Consider the following 19,818-nt stretch of genomic DNA (forward strand, 5'->3'; position numbering starts at 1 on the left):
GTCTTACGTGATGCCGGTCGTGTACTAAAGTCGCACAAGTCGCTCAGCAACGGTACAAATTCGTTTATCGATTTTACCTACTTCCTATCGCACACTTACAGCTTAGAGAATGCAAAATACTTTAGATACGGATAACGGGAGCAGAGGGGAGACCATAACAATCAGGCATATTTTAGGATGGTCCCCCTCCCTCCGTCCATCAAATCCCACTTCAGGTCCCCTGCGTGGGCTTCCTGGTTAAGGGCTGGGTTGGCGCAGGGGGCGGGGGAGTCGTGCGATGTGCGCCTGCGCCATGCGGCGGCGCACGTGTTCGAGCCGGAAGAGCCGGTGGGGCTGGAAGTCCTGCGGGGGATGGAGACCGAGATGGAGTCACAGAGCGCCGGGGCCGAGGACGGCTTCACCCCGGTCACCCGCAAGAGTGGTCGGCGGGCAAAGAAACGGCAGGCTGAGCAGCTGTCGGCGGCGGGGGAAGGCGGGGACGCTGGACGCATGGACACGGAGGAGGCCCGGCCGGCAAAGAGACCTGTCTTCCCGCCCCTCTCCGGGGACGCTTTCCTGGTACTGTCAGGGACCGTGGAATCGGAATGGGACTGGGACCAGAGTGAGGTCCAGTTGGTAGTTTCTGGGTGAGGTTGAAGATAGAGGAGGGGACTCAACTGAGTTGAGGATCTTAGGAAGCCACTTTTCTAAAGTTAAAGGGAGATTTTTGTAGGTCAGCTGTCATTGTGCAACCCCCCTGCCTCCCGCCTCCATTCCTCCAGATTCCGCTTGAGTTGTGCCTTCTTTTCTCGTAGAGTGGGAAAGAAGAAACAAGGAAAATTCCAGTCCCAGCTAACAGATACACGCCCTTAAAAGAGAACTGGATGAAGATTTTTACTCCAATTGTAGAACATTTGGGACTTCAGATACGCTTTAACTTAAAATCGAGAAACGTGGAAATCAGGGTAAGGAGAATGTCAGTCATTTCCGAATATACTAGGATTTCTCCTACAGGTATGAAAATGTATGAATAGACTTTTCCTTACTAAGACTTAACTTTGTTAAATGTTGTCCCACCCCCAGCTTTCTAATGTAGTGAGTTTGAACTTCTCAAATACCTTCAAAATCTGCAATTGCTAGATTTATTAATCTGCATGATTATTAGCTGTATTCATAAGTTTGGTATGACACAGTACCACACCACTGGATTTGCCCGTAAGTGTATTATGTCAGGATATTTTACTGACCTTATATTACTGATAAGGAGACTTAACTAAGATGTAGATAAGTAACCATGGAACTTGCTCTAGGTCACACGTAGGACTACAACTTGGATCTAGTCTTAAATGTGCCTTTATACAGTCCTGTTACAGTTTAAAATTTGTCAAATGTGGTCTCCACAACTAGATTGTGAGTCAGTGGGAAAGTGGAAATAACAATTTGGAATCAGATTTGTGTTTGGATGTTACCTTTTTCACATTTTAGAACTTTAGTTTTCTCACATGTAAGCCAAAGGAATATCATTTAGAATTCACGATTGTCATGAAGATTAGAACTATAGTATGAAAAGCATCTTTGCAGTGCATGTCATCTTCAGTTATGGGCATTTTTAGAATAATAACAATTTCTGTGATTATTAAATAAACTTTTTGTGGGCAGGATCCCTACTTTAACCATTTTGGGTAGTTAGCACTGGGGTTTTGCTTTTGGAAACATCGCCATATACATGTTTGAAATCAGGAGATTAGATCAGAACAACTAGGGAGATTGCATTTAAGGAGACAAGAGGACCAGCTTGGGTACTGATGGACTGAGAATAGAAGCCTCAGAGTGTGAGCCACTGGGTAATGGCAGAAGAATCCTGCTGTAAATCCCAGACTGAGATCAGTCATTGGCAGTTGCATGGAACTGCTCTACTCGAGAGCTGGGAAACTTTTTTACAAATTGAACATTCCTTGTCCTCCCCCAAAACTTGAGTGTTTAGAGAATATATTGGGGAAGTGTGGTGATGAGGAAAATTATATTAATGAGGAATATCAGTTCTATTATTTATTTTGTTAAAATATTATCTTTTCTGTCCCCTAACTGTGATATGTTTTCTCTTTTTTCTTTAAAAAAAAAAACAAAAAACCACAGACCTGCAAAGAAACCAAGGATGTTAGTGCTCTGACAAAAGCAGCTGATTTTGTGAAAGCCTTTATTCTCGGGTTTCAAGTGGAGGTGAGTGATTTCATGATACATGAAATGGGGGCTCCGTTTATATACTCAAACTATATATAGAAACATGTACTCAATATAAATGTTACAATGGATTGGGCCCTTCTTAAAAGGAATTTTTTCCAAGTTCTACAATGTGTGAATTTTGGCTTAACATTATATTTCAGTATAGAAACATGGTTTTTTATATTATAGGATGCACTCGCCCTCATTAGATTAGATGATCTTTTCCTGGAGTCCTTTGAAATTACAGATGGTGAGTGAATTGTATTATTCTGTGAAATACTATATTTTTGTATTGCTGTCTTTGAATTGTGTGTGACTTTATTTTCCATTAACTTAACATGGCATTCTATAAATTAACATGGCATTCTATTACAATGTTTCAGGCATGCATCACTGAAAATCAGATATTTCTGTATTACATTAAGTTTGACACTAACATTCCAATTCTGTCCTTCATCTTATAGTTTTCTTCTTTGATTTACCCACCCTTGCTTCTTGCTCTCGTTTGATCACAAACTGATCTTATAGTCTAAAAATGTAGTTTGATTTTTTTTTTAATATAGTTCATCTCTGTTTTCTCCATATATCAAGTATGAGTGAAACCATAGACTGTCTTTCTGTGTTTTGTTTTTTTCTTCACTAAGCATAATACCCTCTGGATTTAGCCATATTGCAAATGACAGGATGTCACCTTTTTAATAGCTACTCAAGCTTCTAATAGCATCAGTTGAGGGATCTCATTGGCAACTTTACAAATAAATTTTATTTTATAAACAAAATAAATGTTACTTATGGAAGCAACATTGCTTTGTAATATACGTGTGTATAACATTTGAGCAGTTTTATAGAAAATGTATTTTTTCTGTCTTTTAGTAGAGAGATTGAAAGATTAAACTTTATGTGGAAGTGAGCTATGTACCATAATAGCCTGAGGTCTTGCTTTTCTCACTTAGTTAAGCCCCTAAAGGGAGACCACCTGTCGAGGGCAATAGGAAGAATCGCTGGCAAAGGAGGAAAAACCAAATTCACAATAGAGAATGTGACACGGACGCGGATAGTTTTGGCCGATGTGTAAGTATCTTGTGAATTCTTGTCAAAGTTTATCTTTGACCTTCAGCTGATTTCCAAAAATCATTTGGTTGCCACTAAGTCTTGCTATATGGTTCTAAATGAATATTCATCTCCTTTGAAAGCATGTTAGGTTAACTGAAAAATAATCTCAGAAATTAATAGCATTTTTACCAATTGCCAATGAAGGAAAAGTTTAGAACCACATTGAAAGAAATGACATGACATGAAGATTTAAATAGTATCTCAGGGAAATCTATTGAATCAGTAAGGAAGAGCAAGGAATAGGTGTTTTACATGCCATTGTAAGGCTCTCCTTTAAATTATAATATGTATACACTTACAGGTTTATGTCTACACATATAAGGTAAAGTTCTTTCACAAAAGGAAGGTGCATATTACACAGTGGTTGAAGAACTAAGGAAGAGAAATGAGATGTTCTACAGGCTTAAAATGAGTGCTGGAGTCACACTGGGATTACTCACTCTGAGGTTGAAGCTGCTCCCTTGCCAGGATGGGATTATTGGCAGATGGCTCAGAGATGATATATAATGACAGAAAGTTGGGAAATGAAACAGTTGACTTAAGAGGAAAAGGGATCTGCCTGAAAACTGAATCCAGAAATAATTAAAAATCATCTTATCATTACTATAAACTGAATGCTCATCATTATTTAAAATCTAAATTATAGAGTATTTTTTTAATATTTTAAGGATAACTGTAATATTCTATATTACACTGTAGCTGTCCTTCACGTGAAAGTAGGTGTATATAATGGTGATCATTTATGAGCTGAGCCTACTGTAACAACTGTTGTAATATGATTTACATACCATGTTGAGTTTCTGTTTCGTGGGTTAAATCAGTTTCATCTGTCCTAAGTGTTCAGTGAGTTGTTGGCATATTCTGTAGTCCAATAATCTTCACAGGCCCATCATCTCCAAAGTTCCTTACATGCTTCCATTCCTTTCCCAGGATGATCTAGTTTTAGAAATTCATGTAAATAAAAGTACATAATAGGTAGTCTTCAGCACATGACTTCCTCTTAATTAATTACCATGTCGTCTTGAGTTTGTTTGTTGAGTGTATCTGTCATTACTTGTTAGTGTCCATTACTGTCCATTGTATAGACATACCCTTTGTGTATTTACTCAGAGTTAATGGATTTGGGGGCTTTTGTTCAGGACTATTATGAATAATAAGTTGTTGATTTTTTTTAAATCTCATCTTTAGTATTTTTTTTAACAATTTACTCAAAAATAAAGAAATGTACTATCTTGTATTTTTACTATAAATAGGTTAGTTGGAAATTCCCATGTTCTTCTATTTATATTATGTTTTAGCCACAAGATGCACTACTACGTACTTATAAATTTTGATGAGTTGCTAATGATCTGTCAAGATACAGTGTTATGTGAGCAAGATAAATTAAAAACCATTAGTCCAGAATTATTCAGTGTGTCAAATGAAAAATAAAATTGCTGTGTGTCCTGAGCCAGCTACTGCTCTCTTGCCTTGGTTGGGTTAGTAACAAAACTACTCTGGTTTTATGTAATCTTGCTGTCTTTACTTCCTCATTTTCCATGCTTTAAGAAATTTTATTTTTTATCAATTAGACATAGACCTTGGATTCTCATGACCCACAGTGTGTGTGACATGGGAAAAGAGTGGGGTGTTAAAGAGCAAAATAGACACTTAAGGTTTGGGGGGTGAGGGGCGCAGGACTGATGGCTTACTAGAGCCTCACTGTGGTGCTTACAAGGGTTGTTCTTTGGAGAAAACCTGATTTTGGTATTTTTAGCCTTACTGAGCATAACAGGTTGCCCAGAGAAGTGATCCCATCTTGTTGCTGTCAGAGTTTTGGAGCCGTTATGGACAGTTGGTGGTGTCTCAGCAGTCGGTGCAGATGTTTGGTTGACATCACCATTTTAAACATGGTGCTCCTACTTCAGCTGTACCTTATACCCCTGCTCTGGACACCTGTCTTTTCCTTTCTCTAGCGAGCCACCCCCCCTTTCCTGTAACTGCCAGAGTTATAGGGAGATGGGTGCCAGTTCACATGGAGTAGGGAGAAAATCTGGGGGTTGTTTTGAATAGACTTTTTAACTAATTTTCTGATTTTTAATCGCTTTATCCCAGTTTCAGAAAGAACTGAGCCTATGAGGGGGAGGGTCCTGCTTAATGTTCCCTTTGCCAGTTTTGTTGTCAGCTTATTGACATTTTGGAAGATGGGTTCAAAAAGGCAAAGTGATATATTGTTGATCTTGCTTGAGTCATTCAGCGAGGAATGCCTTTAAAAAGATCAGGATGATCATCTTGAGTATTGAAGAATTTACATAATCTTTAGAAAGTTTCAGTTGAAACCTTAAGATGTTTTAAGTAAGTACAGTATTATTTGCACACCTGGGGGTCACAGTAATCCTGTACCGCCAGTATTTGAGCTTGAAGTTCTGATTTCTTACAAGTTTCTTTCCTTATCTGTAAAATGGAATATCTGCATAGTAAGATTCAAGTGAGAATTAAATGAGAACATGTAAATAAAGTCGTGACACAGCGCTCAACTAGAGTGATCAGAAAACATAAAGGGAAACGAGGAATGGAAAAGACTGGCTAATCTTAAGAGTCATTTTAACACTGTCACACAAACACAAAATTCAGATATAAAGGCACTGTGTATTGGTCACAATTCTTAAGTATCTTAAGCAACTTTGTGTTCATTTTTCTTTAATTTTTGGGGGGGACATCATTCACATACCATAAAATTCTCCCCTTGAAAATGGTTTTTAATATATGTATAGTGTGCGCAGCTGTCACCACCCCCTTTTATTTAGGAATCTTTATCATGACTGTGCAGAGTTTCTGTACTGCAGGGTTTTAAAGACAGGCTTATTTTGTTGCTCACTTGTTTTACTTTATCTCTTGCAGGAAAGTTCACATCCTCGGTTCTTTCCAAAACATCAAGATGGCAAGGACTGCCATTTGCAACCTCATTCTGGGTAACAGCAGTTTTCTTTCTTTGGGATGCTCTGATTTTCTCAGGAAAGAAAAAGAGTTTAGGGATTCAAACCACACTTGCAAATCAGTTAGGGTAAGGGTAATGTTAAAGATGACAAGACTTGGAGGTTGGCAAATAGAAAAAGTAGGAATATTTCTCCTCTGATCTATCTGTCCACTAGAGAAGAGTTGGTGTTTATTGGGTTGTGTTGCTTAAATCCTTGCTGATTTCCCCTGATAAGGTTGCAAGAGCCGTTTCGGAATTAACAGCTGTGTTTTAGGTTCAACAAGGGGACTGCTGATCAGCGTCAGTCTGTTTAATTGACTGCAGCAAAGTCAGCAGCTTTGATAAGTGTTCAGGATTGTGGCAGCTTCGCAGCGAATATCTGGATTTTCCGTTGGTGCCCAATCTGACCCACGAGCTTCTTTGCAGTATTTTGATAACTTGGCGTCTTGGGCTCTTAGGATTTGAAATGTTTGTTGGGAGAATATTTGATTATGTTTTTGATTATGTTTATTTTCCATTGTTAAGTCCAATGGAAAATGTCCCTGTTATTTTTCAGGGTTGTAGACCATTTTCCACATAGCATCTATGTATGTGTTTATTTGTATAACAATTTTTTTTCCCCCTTTGCAGGAAATCCTCCATCAAAAGTTTATGGCAATATTCGAGCTGTGGCTAGCAGAGCAGCAGATCGATTCTGATTTCAAATCAGATTTTTTATATTCTTTGGACTCTAAAGACCTTACCTCTCTGTGAGCGGTCACAGGAAAACCACGTGGAAAATTTTCTAGTCACTTTAATAGTTGGTTCCTTCTATTCTCAGCAAGAAGCATCAACAGAAAGGAAAACTTTAACAGTATTCACATTTAACAGCTTTGAGGATAACTTAAATTTCAAAATTTTGTACCATTATTATAGTCACATTAAGTATAACTTTTCACTTTTTGTATTTTAAGCAAGATGTAGCAAGTTTGCCTACCATATAATTCTTCTGGTTTAAACAGTTATGTGTGAATTTGTACTTTATCAAAATTTACTATCTTACAAATTTATAAACATTTCTGTGAGCTAGTATTAAAGAGTGATCTCAGGAAACCTCTGAAAATCAAGATCCTTAGTTGAATACTGGATAATTAAATACTTTAGTCAGGTCATAAGCAGCAGTGGGAACCAAATAGGCTAGTATTTGTTTAGTAGCTTGTGAATTTAAAATCAAAGATCTAAGTCACCAGGCTATGTAACCCGAGTTTTGTTTTTCATAGTGAGGAATGGAGTCAGACCTTGCCAATGTTGGGTATATTTTAAGAGCAGTAAGGTGAAATATGGGAAGAGATTTTCCTTTAACACAACTACAATGTTCTGCTGCAAATATGTTTTGACTAGTGTCTGCCTATTTAAGTATCATTCATTTAATGCCTTTTAAAAATAAATTTTCATTAAACTTGACTATACTACATTCTCATAAATCTTGAAAATCCTTGACCAAATCTTTTTTATTTTAATGATGGCAATAGAATGTCAAAAAACTGGAAAAAGCTTCTCTGCCTTTTTATCAGTACATGTAACTGCAGGTCTTATAACTGAGATTTAATGCAAATCTCAATTGCCTGGGATTCAATGTACTTTAAAAATTACTATGGGAATCTAGTGGAAACTTGCTTGAAATATTCCACTCCAAATTTTGTCCTTTGGCAACACAGCAACATGGAGAGAATGTGTGTTTCAAATCTAATTATCTTTTTGAAAGGGCGTAGTCATGAACATGTGGGTTGTTTCTGCCTTTGGCTTTTATAAACATGACTGCTATAAAAATGGGTTTACAAATACATGTAGGTCCTGCTTTCACTTCTCCTGGGCATGTACCAAGATCAGTATTCCTGGCTTCTATGGTGACTCTGCATTTAACTTGAGGACTGTCAGCCACACTTTCGTTGACTACCATTTGATGTTCTCTCAGCAATGTACCAGGGTTGCAATTTCTAGGTATCCTAATCACCAGCATTTTTTTAGTAGTAGGTATTTTAATGGATATAAAGTGGTTTTGAATTGCACTGCCGTATGTAAAGCATCTTTTGTAGAAGTATCTGTTCAAGTTCTTTGCCCTTTTTAAGAAAAATTTATTATTTATGCATACAGAACTGGGGTACAGGCCAGAGTTGCAGGGGTAGTGAGAAGATTCACCAGAGAGTGGGAAGCAGAACGGGCAAATCAGAGAGGTACACTGCTGAGGGGGGCAGCGGGCAAGACAGGAGAGGTCTGCTGCGCCTCTTTGCTCATATTAAAGTTAAGTTTTTCCTTGTTGGGTTGTAGGAATTTTTTTATATATTGGAAAGCAATCTTTTATTAGATGACACTTAAATATTTTCTCCAACTTTGTGGGTTGCCATTTCACCCTGCTGAGTCATCATTTCTGTTCTTGAAACTATCAGGGCTAGGTATAGAAGACTCCAGGCTTAAATGCATCAGTTGGTTTAGGGTTAACTAACTATATTCCTAGATAGTCCAAGAGACCACAGTATGTGCAGTCTCTCCTAATACGAATGTTCTAGAGATTGCCAGTTATGTCATCTGTCACAGATACCATATATCCTTAATAGGGCTAGACGTAGTAGGAAATCTCTTTAAGTTGCTGAATGAATTTCAGGTCTTTTAATCTCAGGAAAAGTTTACTTTTTATGAAAAGTGACAAAATACTAAATAGAACTTATTCTGAAATCACAGCCTGTATAAATAGGGTATCTCCTACTACCTAACTTACTGATTCAGCAAATACTGAGAACTAGGTTAGAGTTTAGAAGTTAGGTCTATCAGTGATTTAAGAAAGAAATCACTGCTTTTGTGGAGCTTTTCATTTTATTTCAATAATTAGGTAAGATATAAAATGTTATGTCAGAAGGGGCTAATAACTGCAATAGGAGAAAACTGGGGCAATAGAGATTAGGTCTTTCCTAATACACCGGCCAGGAAGAGAGTTCCTATTAAGTGGGGTGTACCTGAAGATGACTTGAGGGATTAGTGCTAAGATCTGCAGCTGAAGCAAGGCAAGAGCTCTAGGAACCACAAGGAAGCTAAGGAAGCTGAAGTAGAGAAAGAATATGCAGTAAAGGGATAAGATACTGCTTTGTCGGTTGTTAACAACTTGTGTTTTTATCCAGTGGTAAAGCAGACTTATTTTCATTTAAAGCTTACAGTCAAACAGCCATCCATCAATTTTTTTTTAAATCCAAAATTCAAAAGTGATTACATAATGGCTGTTAATACCCACCAAAGACCACTGTGAATATACTCAAGCAAGTTTCAAATATTTTATTTTCTTATTCATACAGTATGAAGTTTTCTAAAGATCCCACAACATGATGTATCATGCAGAAGAAAAACTAAACATTCAACATAAACCACCCTCCCTCCCACCCACCCACACACTAAGGGAAGGAAAAAAAAAAACCCTCATTCCCCAGTAAGGAAATAATGTTTGCACTATTTTTCTGTAACGCCAGCCAAGATATGCACAAGCAAGAGAAATAGAAAGCATTTGCTAAAATATTTGTAACAAATACTTATGTACAAAAAATTCACAAAAGACTAGTTCCCCCTTGAAGCAGAGCACATGGCAGTTGACACTGGAACAGATCAAACCACTGGCTGGGATTATAAGCCACGTACTGATCCAGAGGAATAAAGTTACATGTAGTGGAGATTTTTCAGTTTGAACATTAACATTTCCAAAGTTTGGCAACATCGTTTAAAATTATGCAAATTATGTAAACAAGAGGTACATTTTAAATCGATCTACATGCAAAACTCCATGTCATGCAAGGACACCAAGCACCGGGATTTTTCTCTCACAGACAGAGCCCATGATGTGCAGCACTCAGTTGAAGGAACAGCGATGGCAGGCAGGTGCCAATTTAAGATTCATTCACTTTGTTTCAACCTGCCCTTTTCCACTCATGTATAAAACCAGTTTTTATAGAAAAACTACATAGGGAAAGATTACTGTCCTAGAAAGCTAACCAAAATGTCTTCTTCCAGCCAACATTGTTTGCACTATAGTACCTTTGCAGAAAAGGGAAGGGATAATATCAAGTGGTGGACATGATACATACTTTTATATCACACAAATTTATTAGTTATCTGTATACAAATATGGGCAAATCAAGAAAACCATCATGCACTTTATCCTTGGGGTAAAGAAATTTAAAAGGTAAAAACTGGATAAGATAAAATTTTGCTCTTCTGTGGCATATAGATTAGTAAGATTTCTCCCATTTAAGTCACATATATGTAAGTGTTTAGATACATACATGCACATTAAATATCACCAGTTTTCAGATTAGCTGCAAGTTTTCTGAAACACAGAAGGGAAACTTATAGTTCAAACATAAGTTTAGTGATAAATTATTTACCCATGTAATGAAACAAATGGATATTCTAAGCAATTACATGATTACTTCAAATACTTGTCATTAAATAATGTCTAAAATAAATGACTGCCTCAGTTTCTGGCTTCTATGCGCAAAATCACAACTGATAATTTACATTTCACTCAGGAACATTCAATAAATGTAACAACTAGTTAATGAAACAATGATGCAGCAGCCATAGCTTTGCCATTTCTATATGAACACAAGAAAGAGCTCTTGGCAGTAGCACGGAACTATACTTTCTCCTCAAGCAGAATTGTGTTAAAAGCTGCTCAACAATGAGACTTAGTCCCTGGAAATATATTCATAGGTATAAATAAAGTACAAACTCCTTTGTTACAAAAATGTACTGAAGGTAAATAAGAGGACATTAACAAATGCTTTGTCAATCTCTCAAAGGAGAAAGCACAGGAGAAGGAAAATTAGCTGGCCTAACACGCGGCTCAAATTGTACAATCTTCTATCTATATATAAAACTGTGTGAAATAAAAGTAAGGATGTTTTATGTTCTGCTTGGCACTTTTAAAATCTATCATTTTGTTTCTGAATCAAGTATATTAAATTAAAGCCAACCTACTACACATATAGAAAGCTACATATATCTATATATAAATATTTACATATGTATATATAGATACTTTCTTGTTATAAAAGATGAGGAAAAATAAATTAAAAAGCCAACCCCTTCCCTTTCTTCACCACATTGATATGCTCTTTTCATGTTGCTGTCCTTCAGACTTTAAAGTGCTACACTGAGTTATTGAGAGAATAAGAGTTCAATAACACTTAGTTGGCTTCATGAGGCTCATGTTGGAAAATGTGGCTTCACAGAGAAAAATACTTCCATTTAAATACACAGAGAGCATTGCTGGACGTCTTGAGCAGATCTTCAGAGATGGAGAAGAAAGCAAAAGTGTTGGGTGGTACTCTTTAAAAAAGAGTCACACATCTACCACCATCTTTTTGTGGATATCTAGGCCACCTACAACCTGCAACAAACAGAAACAAATTAAACTTAGCTGTATTTGTAAACCTTTTTACTAATTTACCTTATCAGAACTTCAATTTTAAGACATAATACTTTAAACCTTAAACACCACTTGGCCCACTCCACACTTTACCAACTCCTACCTTTAGTAGTTTAATATTAAATGATAACTAAGTATTACCATATGAATTATTCTCAAAAAATCAAATATGAGCCTGCATCAGTCTATTCTAAAAGGTATTAAATAGTAGATAAATGAAAAATTCTGCAGATTATTTTCCCATAGAGCCAAAATATGTTGATTCTGTTATGATTCTTGCATCTTTGTATAAAATCGCCCACTCCTCTATTCCAGCCCTTTAGAAGTTTATAGAACCATCTCTTTGTTCCTGCAATTTTAAAATGGTGTCAAAATGTGTTCATATTCAAAAAATACTATACTGGGTAACTTGATGTAAGTCCTTTCAGTAGAATCTTGGTACTTTTGATTCTCAAGTATTTTCTTGGCTCATTTTTTATGACTTCCCTCCATTTCCTTTCTGGGATCACTAGCATTAAGGTGTTAGGCCTCCTAGAATGGATTTCTAAATTCAATGTCTGAAGGGTTTTTTTTTTTCTGTATTACCCAATATATTCTTAAGAATTTAGTCATATATACCTGAGAACAATAATGACAGATTTTTATTTCACTTTTAAAATTTTCACTGGCTTTGCACACCTTGGTTCTCTGCTTCTGTAAAAAGGACCTCGGAACCTCCATGTATATTGTAAGGCTACTAAGTGGGCTACATTTTTGAGTTATGCGGTGGGAGCACTGCTTTAGGGAGATCTTTTTTCCATTTGGTGCCTAAAGTCTAGCTACTAGGAAATGAAATCAGTAGAAGAAGAAGGCAAGAGGTGTCAATATGCAAATACGCTTCTCTTCACTTAATTTCATAGCAAGTCCGTAAGTCCACACATACCCCCCCAAGAATGCACAACTCACATACACCAGAGCCACACCACACCCCACCTATGCCTTGTGTTTTCTAGCTTTGAGACTACAGTTTACCCTCTCCAATCTCCCACTAAAATGCAAAGAAGCTAAACAGAGTAGGGAAGAAAATCTAGTGTTCTAATTACTCCTTAAGCAGACTTCAAGCAATTTTTTGCATAGAAGCACTGGGGTGTAGGCCAGCGGTATGGGTCATGAGAGTATTCAATAGAAACATAGTGGGGAGCAGAACAGTAGGATTTACTGAAATATGCTGCTGAGGGGAACAGCGGATCAAACAGGAGAGGTCTGCTAAGTCATGTGGAATAGCTCCCTGGCTGGGGATCAAACTCAGGCCATATTATTACAGCATTAAGACTTAACCACTAGGCCACCCTCTAGAGAGGCCCAATTCTTCTGTTTTTTAGCCTCACCTTCACCTCTACTTTCAGCTATTTTTTTACCACCATTTTCTGAACCTATCAGAGGTGCCATTATAACTTAGGTTGCCGCTCAACTTTCCAAGTTGAAAGCTTAGAATTCATCTCCTGCCACCCCCAGCCCTGGAGGCCCCTGACCCCTGGCCTAAGGTTAAGTAACCACTGAACTTAATTGACAAATTTAATTGCTATGTTCTCTGCTGATAACTTTATCCTTGTGGGTTCATAGTATTTTCCTTTTAATACATTTAATTTCATTAGTTTTGGGAGGGAACAAAAATACATGTGTTTCAATACACCACTTTTAATCCTGTCACTAAATCACTCATAAGATTTATTTGTGTACATTGTTAAATAGTCTGAGATTTTAAAAGCAGGTATCTAGTCTGTGATTAAATTAACTGTTCTTGTTTCTGTCACTGTTAAAGCTTAAGATATCAGAGAAAAAGAAGTCAATATTCAGAAAAGGTGCCTGAACACATCCACACTTTTTCTCCATTCCTGGGCTATGTCCTTGAAAAATAATACAAGTAAAGGTAATTTATCATAAACACTAGAAAAAGAGATAAAAGTTTGGCTTATGCCTCAGTGTAAACAGCATCACCTCTATAATTAAAGATGTATTTTAATTTCCTCTCCCTGATAAGTGATTTTTTTTTGCTTCCCCAAGTGATTTTGTTTTGATTTTTTCCCCTTCTTTTGAAATCTAGTTGCAATCTATGCTGCCACTACCAGCCTGCTCTGTGGTCATTCTCAATCTGATGACAGTCTACAGGAAGCTTCAGTGGTCCTTACGAACAATGAAGATGAGAAATAAAAGGATAACAAACATTTTCATCAGTATTGACTGGTAGCAGTTCAAAGTCTGAAGTGTATCTAACTTCCAAAAAGACCTAGCCCATACTTTATACTAGATCACCATCCTACTTTCTGAAATAAAATGCAAGGTTAGTACTACCTTGAGATGAAGGAAGAGACTTAAAGGATAACATGAACTTAAATGCCAAAGTAGCTACTTTGGTTCTTACATTACATACAACCAAAGTCATTAGTTTTTCCCTGTGTGGTCTAAAAAAGAAAAAAATAAAACATGAAAAAGGAAGAGGGATATTTTTCTGTACAAGCATCTAGTCATGACTGGAAAATTTCAGAATATTTTATTATCCTGTTTCTACTCTAAATTCGCTAGTAGCTCCAATTTGCAATTAAAACAGGGCCAGTTATCTTTGCTTTAGGGACAGAAGTTGAGAAGAGAAGGTAGGTGGTTTTATTCCTATTTGGAGGCAATGAATGGTGGCAAATTCCTGGACCTACTGAAGAGCAGTAAACCACAATCCAAGTTGTTGTTCCAGTTTGCACCTACAGTTTTCTAGGGCCCCCTCATGATTATAGTCTCTGCAGAGTCCTCGCCCCCAGGACATAAGAACACCCATCAATAACTTAGAAAAGGACTGGGGTTATAATAAGGGCGGGAGCTCACCATATATACTGTCCAGCTGGCAAGTTTAATATGGAACACACAGGCAAAACAGCTAATAAAAAATTCTCTATTAAGTGATTTAAAACTTTTTAAAAACAACTAGTGAAGAACTCTACTCTTTTGTACTTACAGCACAGAATTCTTCAAAGGATATTCTTCCATCTCCATCCTTATCTGCATTTATTATGGTTTTGTCTACAATTTGCTGTAACTGTGTATCTTTCAGATTGTTCCCCACCATCATCTTCAGCACCTGGAAGAGTTCCCCATTGGAAATATAGCCATCTTTATCCATGTCATAGATACGGAAAGCAACTAAAAAGAAAGTAAGGAAAATCAATGGCAATTATAAGGCAGTAATAAGTAAATATTTTGATAGGTGCTAAACATACAAAACCATAACTATGACCATGGTTTCTTCATGAATATAAATGTTGCCTTTAAATACAGCTTTACTATAGCTAAGAATATAGGCTATGTAATCAAGATTCCATGGGCCAACAAGTATAACTTAGGGCAAGTAATTTAACTTACTTCAGTTTCTGCACATGTAAAATTGGGCTAGTAACAGCTCAATAAAAGATACAAATTGCTATTATTACTATTCTCAATTATATCACAAATTCATTTGCATAAGATACTTGTATATACCCTATGTCTGAGAACTATCATTGAGTAAAATGTCTAACAGCTGAGTAATTTAAAATGTATCAAATGATCACTACAACAGAGGTTATCTACAGAAGTCAAAATAGTGGATTTCTGGCTAACTACTTCTAAATACAATGTGTATTAACTAAGTTAATCTAACCACATTAGGCTACTTCTCCCTATTTTTATCAACAACAAAAAGTCATGTATCCATGAAAAGTAATTACTTGACTGTTTTCAATAGAAATGAAGTCCATTTTCCTTTTATCCAACCAAAACCTACAATGACACATTATTAAAAATACTTGTTGCAAATACATTTCTGTAATGTCTACTAAGAATCTAGAATTTGAAAAGATAACTTTTAGAATGCTTTATAGGGAGGTTATAATGCAGTTTGAAGTAGCAGTGGGTGTAAAAGGGAAGAATGAAATCAATGAAGAAAAATACTTACACCTCAACTTTTGTTCTTTATCTCCTTTGACACTGAACTGAGAGACTCCCTCAATGAATTCTGAGTAGGAACAGAAAAGGTTTAAATATCAGAAATTTCAAGGACCTTAAAAGCCACAATGGACCTTATCTTGCTGTAAAAGAAAATATTACTAGCAGTATTTAAAACTGAAAATGCCACAATTGAAACAACAAAAAGGGTTTTATAAATAAATAAATATATATATAAATGCACATGCATAGTCATATATATACATATGTAAGTATATTTTATATATATATATATAATACATATATAAATAGAATCAACCTTGACTCCTCTAAAGTCAAAGTTGTACAAATATGTAAGTATCACAGAGCATAATACCCCAAACCACTGTTTAAAGCTAGTAATGTCCTTCTTGGAATGTAATTATAAAGAAGGACTTTTAAAACAAAATATTAAACATTGTTTTTCTACAACAAAAACAATTTTTGATTTCTGATCCCAACATTCAGAATCACTTAAGTAAACTGTTGGATTTTTCTCCATTGCCTGGTAAACATTAAATCATCATCAATTTTAGACCCTTTCACTTATAGTCATTCAGTTCCTGAAAAGCAAATAACAAACTGTTCATAATTCACCACTGAAATAAAATATTTAAAGTGTAGAATCAAGAATAAAATTACGTATTATTACTATTACCAAAAGCACTGAGTATCAATGCACAAAATATACATTGACTAAAATAAATCCATCCTTTCTATGAAAATACTTGTCCATATCACTTTATTTTTTAACTGCTGACTTAAGTCTCATTCTTTAAAAAAAAAGTTTAAAAAATGCAGTTTCTAATTCACATTCCCTAAAATGAGACTTTCTTAAAAACAAAGCAAATATTAAATACTAATTTTATTAGATTAGCTTAAAAGGGCAATTTGATAGTTTGTGAGCCACAAAGTAAAAGATCTTAGTTTGTGAAGGTTCACACATGACATACTATGAAGTTTAAACATAAAGTATTATTCTAAAATCACAATATAAAGACATTGAAGAAAAACTAACTTTTTCAAACATAAAGTGCTTAAGACTACTCAGAGATTATCTAAATTGCAATTTAAAAAACTACTTTCTTACCTTTAAAGTCTACTTCTCCATTCCCGTCTGTGTCAAATATATCTATTACTCGCTGTACTAAAGGATTCTGTTGTAACTCAGGCAAAGACATAAACTCTTCCACACTCAAAGAACCAGAGTTGTCCAAATCAAGCTTCTTAAATCTCTTTCCTAGCCTTTTAATTTCATCAGCATCAACTAAAAGCAAACAGAGAGGTAGTAAGATTTACAAAATAACATTGTGATTATAGGGGGAAAAAAATCTAGCAATAATTCAATAGTTGAATTTCCAACTTAACTACAAGAATTACATATACTGTTGACTGATTTCTTTTAATAGAGAAAATACATGAGATGCATTTTTATTTGGTCATCCTTTCGTTATTCTACACCTGCCAAAACCTACAACCAACTGGTGAGTGCCAAGGTATACAGGATTGGCTAAATTGGATCATGGAAATAAAGTGGTTACTATTAAACAAACCAATCTCTGCTCTATACTTTAGTGCTTTCATTTCATTTTTAAAATTTTGTTTGCTTTATTTCAAACATATTTTGAACATGATTCAAAATTCAGACTCCCTCTCACCTTCCCCCACCTCACAGACATCCAGATCCTTTCTTGGAGGTAATGTTTTGTGATTTTTGAGTGATGTCCCAGAATATTCTTGGAATATATGAGCAAGTATTTTTACCTTTTTAACTATAAGAACCGGTTAACAAAATTCACTTTGCAAAGTTTTGAAAAAAGAAATAACTAAACAAGAATTCATATTAGGTTTCTTTTTTATTTTTTTAAAAAGATTTATTTATTTATTCATACAAACTGGGGTACAAGCCAGAAGTGCAGAGGTGGTGAGAGGCTTCACCAGAGACCGAGTGGGGAGCAGAACAGGCAGATGGACTAAATACGATGCTGATGGGAGCAGCAGGCGGGTCAGGAGAGGTCTGTGGTGCTACTGGGTGGGGGATCTGGGATGGAACTCACACTGAAGTGGTTGCAGCTCGCTTTCAATGCTTCAACCCTAACCTGTTGTGCCACCAGGGAGGGTCCCCTATTAGATTTCTTACCCAAATTCTTTAAAAGTCTCCATGTATTACCAAATTATTGTTTTTATTCCTTTAAAATATTAGACTGTCAGGCCCTCCCTGGTGGCGCAGCGGGTTAAAGCATAATACAAAGAAGCTTAAGCCACTTCCGCATGAGTTCGATCCCGCCTGCCCGGGAGGAGATCTACATGGCATGGCAGACCTCTCCTGACCCGCCAACTGCTCCCCTCAGCAGTGTACTTCCTCCATCTGCCTGTTCTGTTCCCCACTCTGTCTCTGGTGAATCCTCTCACCCTCTGCATCTCTGGCCTGTACCCCAGTTCTGTATGAATCAATAAATAAATCTTAAAAATAAAATAAAATATTAGACTGTCACACAATTTTGAGCATCCCTTAATAGAATACCTTCAAAAACACCAATACATTAAAAATTAAATACAATTACAAAATTTTAAAAAGAAAACAGGTCACATATTACACTGCCCACCACAAATAAGAGACTGAAACTGCAAACTGTTTTGAAATTTCAACTATATAGCATACTCATTATAAGAATCTGCAAGTTAGTATGATTTTAAAATGTTAACTGAAACAAAGTCACTATAATTATCTGCACTAAAATATAAAAAGTACAACTACAAGATGCTGCTCTAATGTAAACTGGTGTATGTGCAAATAACAAAGGAAGTGAGGTCAGCAGATACAGCAGTTATCAATGGAATAAAGGGATTTTCTGCAGTATGTTATTAAGGGATCAGAGAGAGACTTTCTGTAAAGAGAAAGTTTTGATAAAATGTGGATGAAATAAAGATGAGAACAAATGCCATTTTTTAGGGAAAAAAAAACAAAACAGCAAATTTAGTAGTCTTAAGTACCCAGACACTAACACTGTTAACTAGTGAAAACTAAAGGTGCAAATGAACATTCTACAAAGACAATTTTTTGTGTGTGTACTGTCTCTCAAAAAAAGGAAGCAACAATATATTCTGGTTCATTATATAATTTTTACAGCTTAGTTTAATAAGCAAATGTCCTCAAAACCTGTACTTCAAAATAGGAAGTAGAAGTTGCAATTTAGGGCTAATTGAATGCTTAGAGTGGTTAACACAAATGCCATTTGTGTTAAGGTAATTTGTGGTAGTATTGTTAAAATCATTATTGTTTCTGTTAGTACACTCTGTATAAAGCTGCACATAGTGAATAGTCAATCTATATTTTTCCCAGACATTATTTTGCAGATGTGAGATTTTCCAGAAATGCATGTTGTGTTAGAGCACAAGTATCTTTACAGTAATTTAATGATTCATTCAAATAGCAAAATAGGGTCCTTCTCCTCGCAGCAAGGATTAGATCCCTGGCCAGGGAGGTCACCCACATGGCACAGCAGACCTCTCCTGTTTTGTTCACTGCTCCTCTCAGCAGTGTACTTCATCATCCTGCCTGTTCTGCTCCACACTCTGTCTCTGGTGAATCTTCTCATTGCCCCTGTGTCTCTGGCCTGTAACTCCAGTTCTGTATGCATAAATAAATCTTTTAAAAAAAATAGTAAAGCATACATGCATGCATACTTATAATAATCCAATAGGGGTCTCACAGGGATTTAAAAGTTTCAGCACTATCAAGCCATCAGAAGCCACTGCAGAGTTTGATCCCATCTACCACTCCCCCTCCACGGCAGACCTCTCCTGTCTTGCCCTCTGCTCCGCTAAGCAGTGTATTTCAGTAGATTCATCTGTTCTGCTTCCCACTGTGCCTGCTTAATCCTCTCACCCCTGCACTTCTGGCCTATGTCCCAGTTCTTGTATGCATAAATTTAAAAATCTTTAAAAAATAACAATCCAGGCCCACCCTGGTGACATAGCGGGTTAAAGCACAGTACTGATAAGCTAAAGCCACTTCCACATGAGTTTGATTCCCGCCTGCCCCGGAGGTGACCACATGGCGCGGCAGACCTCTCCTGACCCGCCTGCTGCTCCCCTCAGCAGTGTACTT

The 19,818-nt window shown here is 36.4% G+C and overlaps 2 protein-coding genes across 2 annotated transcripts in view; one reads left to right on the plus strand and one right to left on the minus strand.

Annotated features, from left to right (window-relative positions):
- Positions 1-300: 300 nt before the first annotated feature.
- On the plus strand, positions 301-7,719 carry PNO1 (partner of NOB1 homolog (S. cerevisiae)). The gene is made up of 7 exons (XM_004691467.2): positions 301-558; positions 795-944; positions 2,116-2,199; positions 2,392-2,452; positions 3,156-3,273; positions 6,196-6,266; positions 6,902-7,719. Exons 1-7 carry the CDS (start codon positions 352-354, stop codon positions 6,967-6,969), a joined length of 759 nt encoding a protein of 252 aa, XP_004691524.1. The 5' UTR covers positions 301-351; the 3' UTR covers positions 6,970-7,719.
- Positions 7,720-9,559: 1,840 nt separating this feature from the next.
- The window catches only part of PPP3R1 (protein phosphatase 3, regulatory subunit B, alpha), a 63,448-nt gene continuing 53,189 nt past the window's right edge, over positions 9,560-19,818 (minus strand). The window contains exons 3-6 of the mRNA XM_004691468.2: positions 16,798-16,974; positions 15,679-15,738; positions 14,704-14,888; positions 9,560-11,681 (exon numbers count right to left, since the gene is read on the minus strand). Of these exons, the coding sequence (XP_004691525.2) occupies positions 11,634-11,681; positions 14,704-14,888; positions 15,679-15,738; positions 16,798-16,974 (470 nt within the window). The 3' untranslated portion in view covers positions 9,560-11,633. The remainder of the gene's footprint in view (positions 11,682-14,703; positions 14,889-15,678; positions 15,739-16,797; positions 16,975-19,818) is intronic.

Source organism: Condylura cristata, unplaced genomic scaffold (genome assembly GCF_000260355.1).
Source record: "Condylura cristata isolate star-nosed mole 26May11 unplaced genomic scaffold, ConCri1.0 scaffold00031, whole genome shotgun sequence".
NCBI classification, from domain to species: Eukaryota; Metazoa; Chordata; class Mammalia; order Eulipotyphla; family Talpidae; genus Condylura; species Condylura cristata.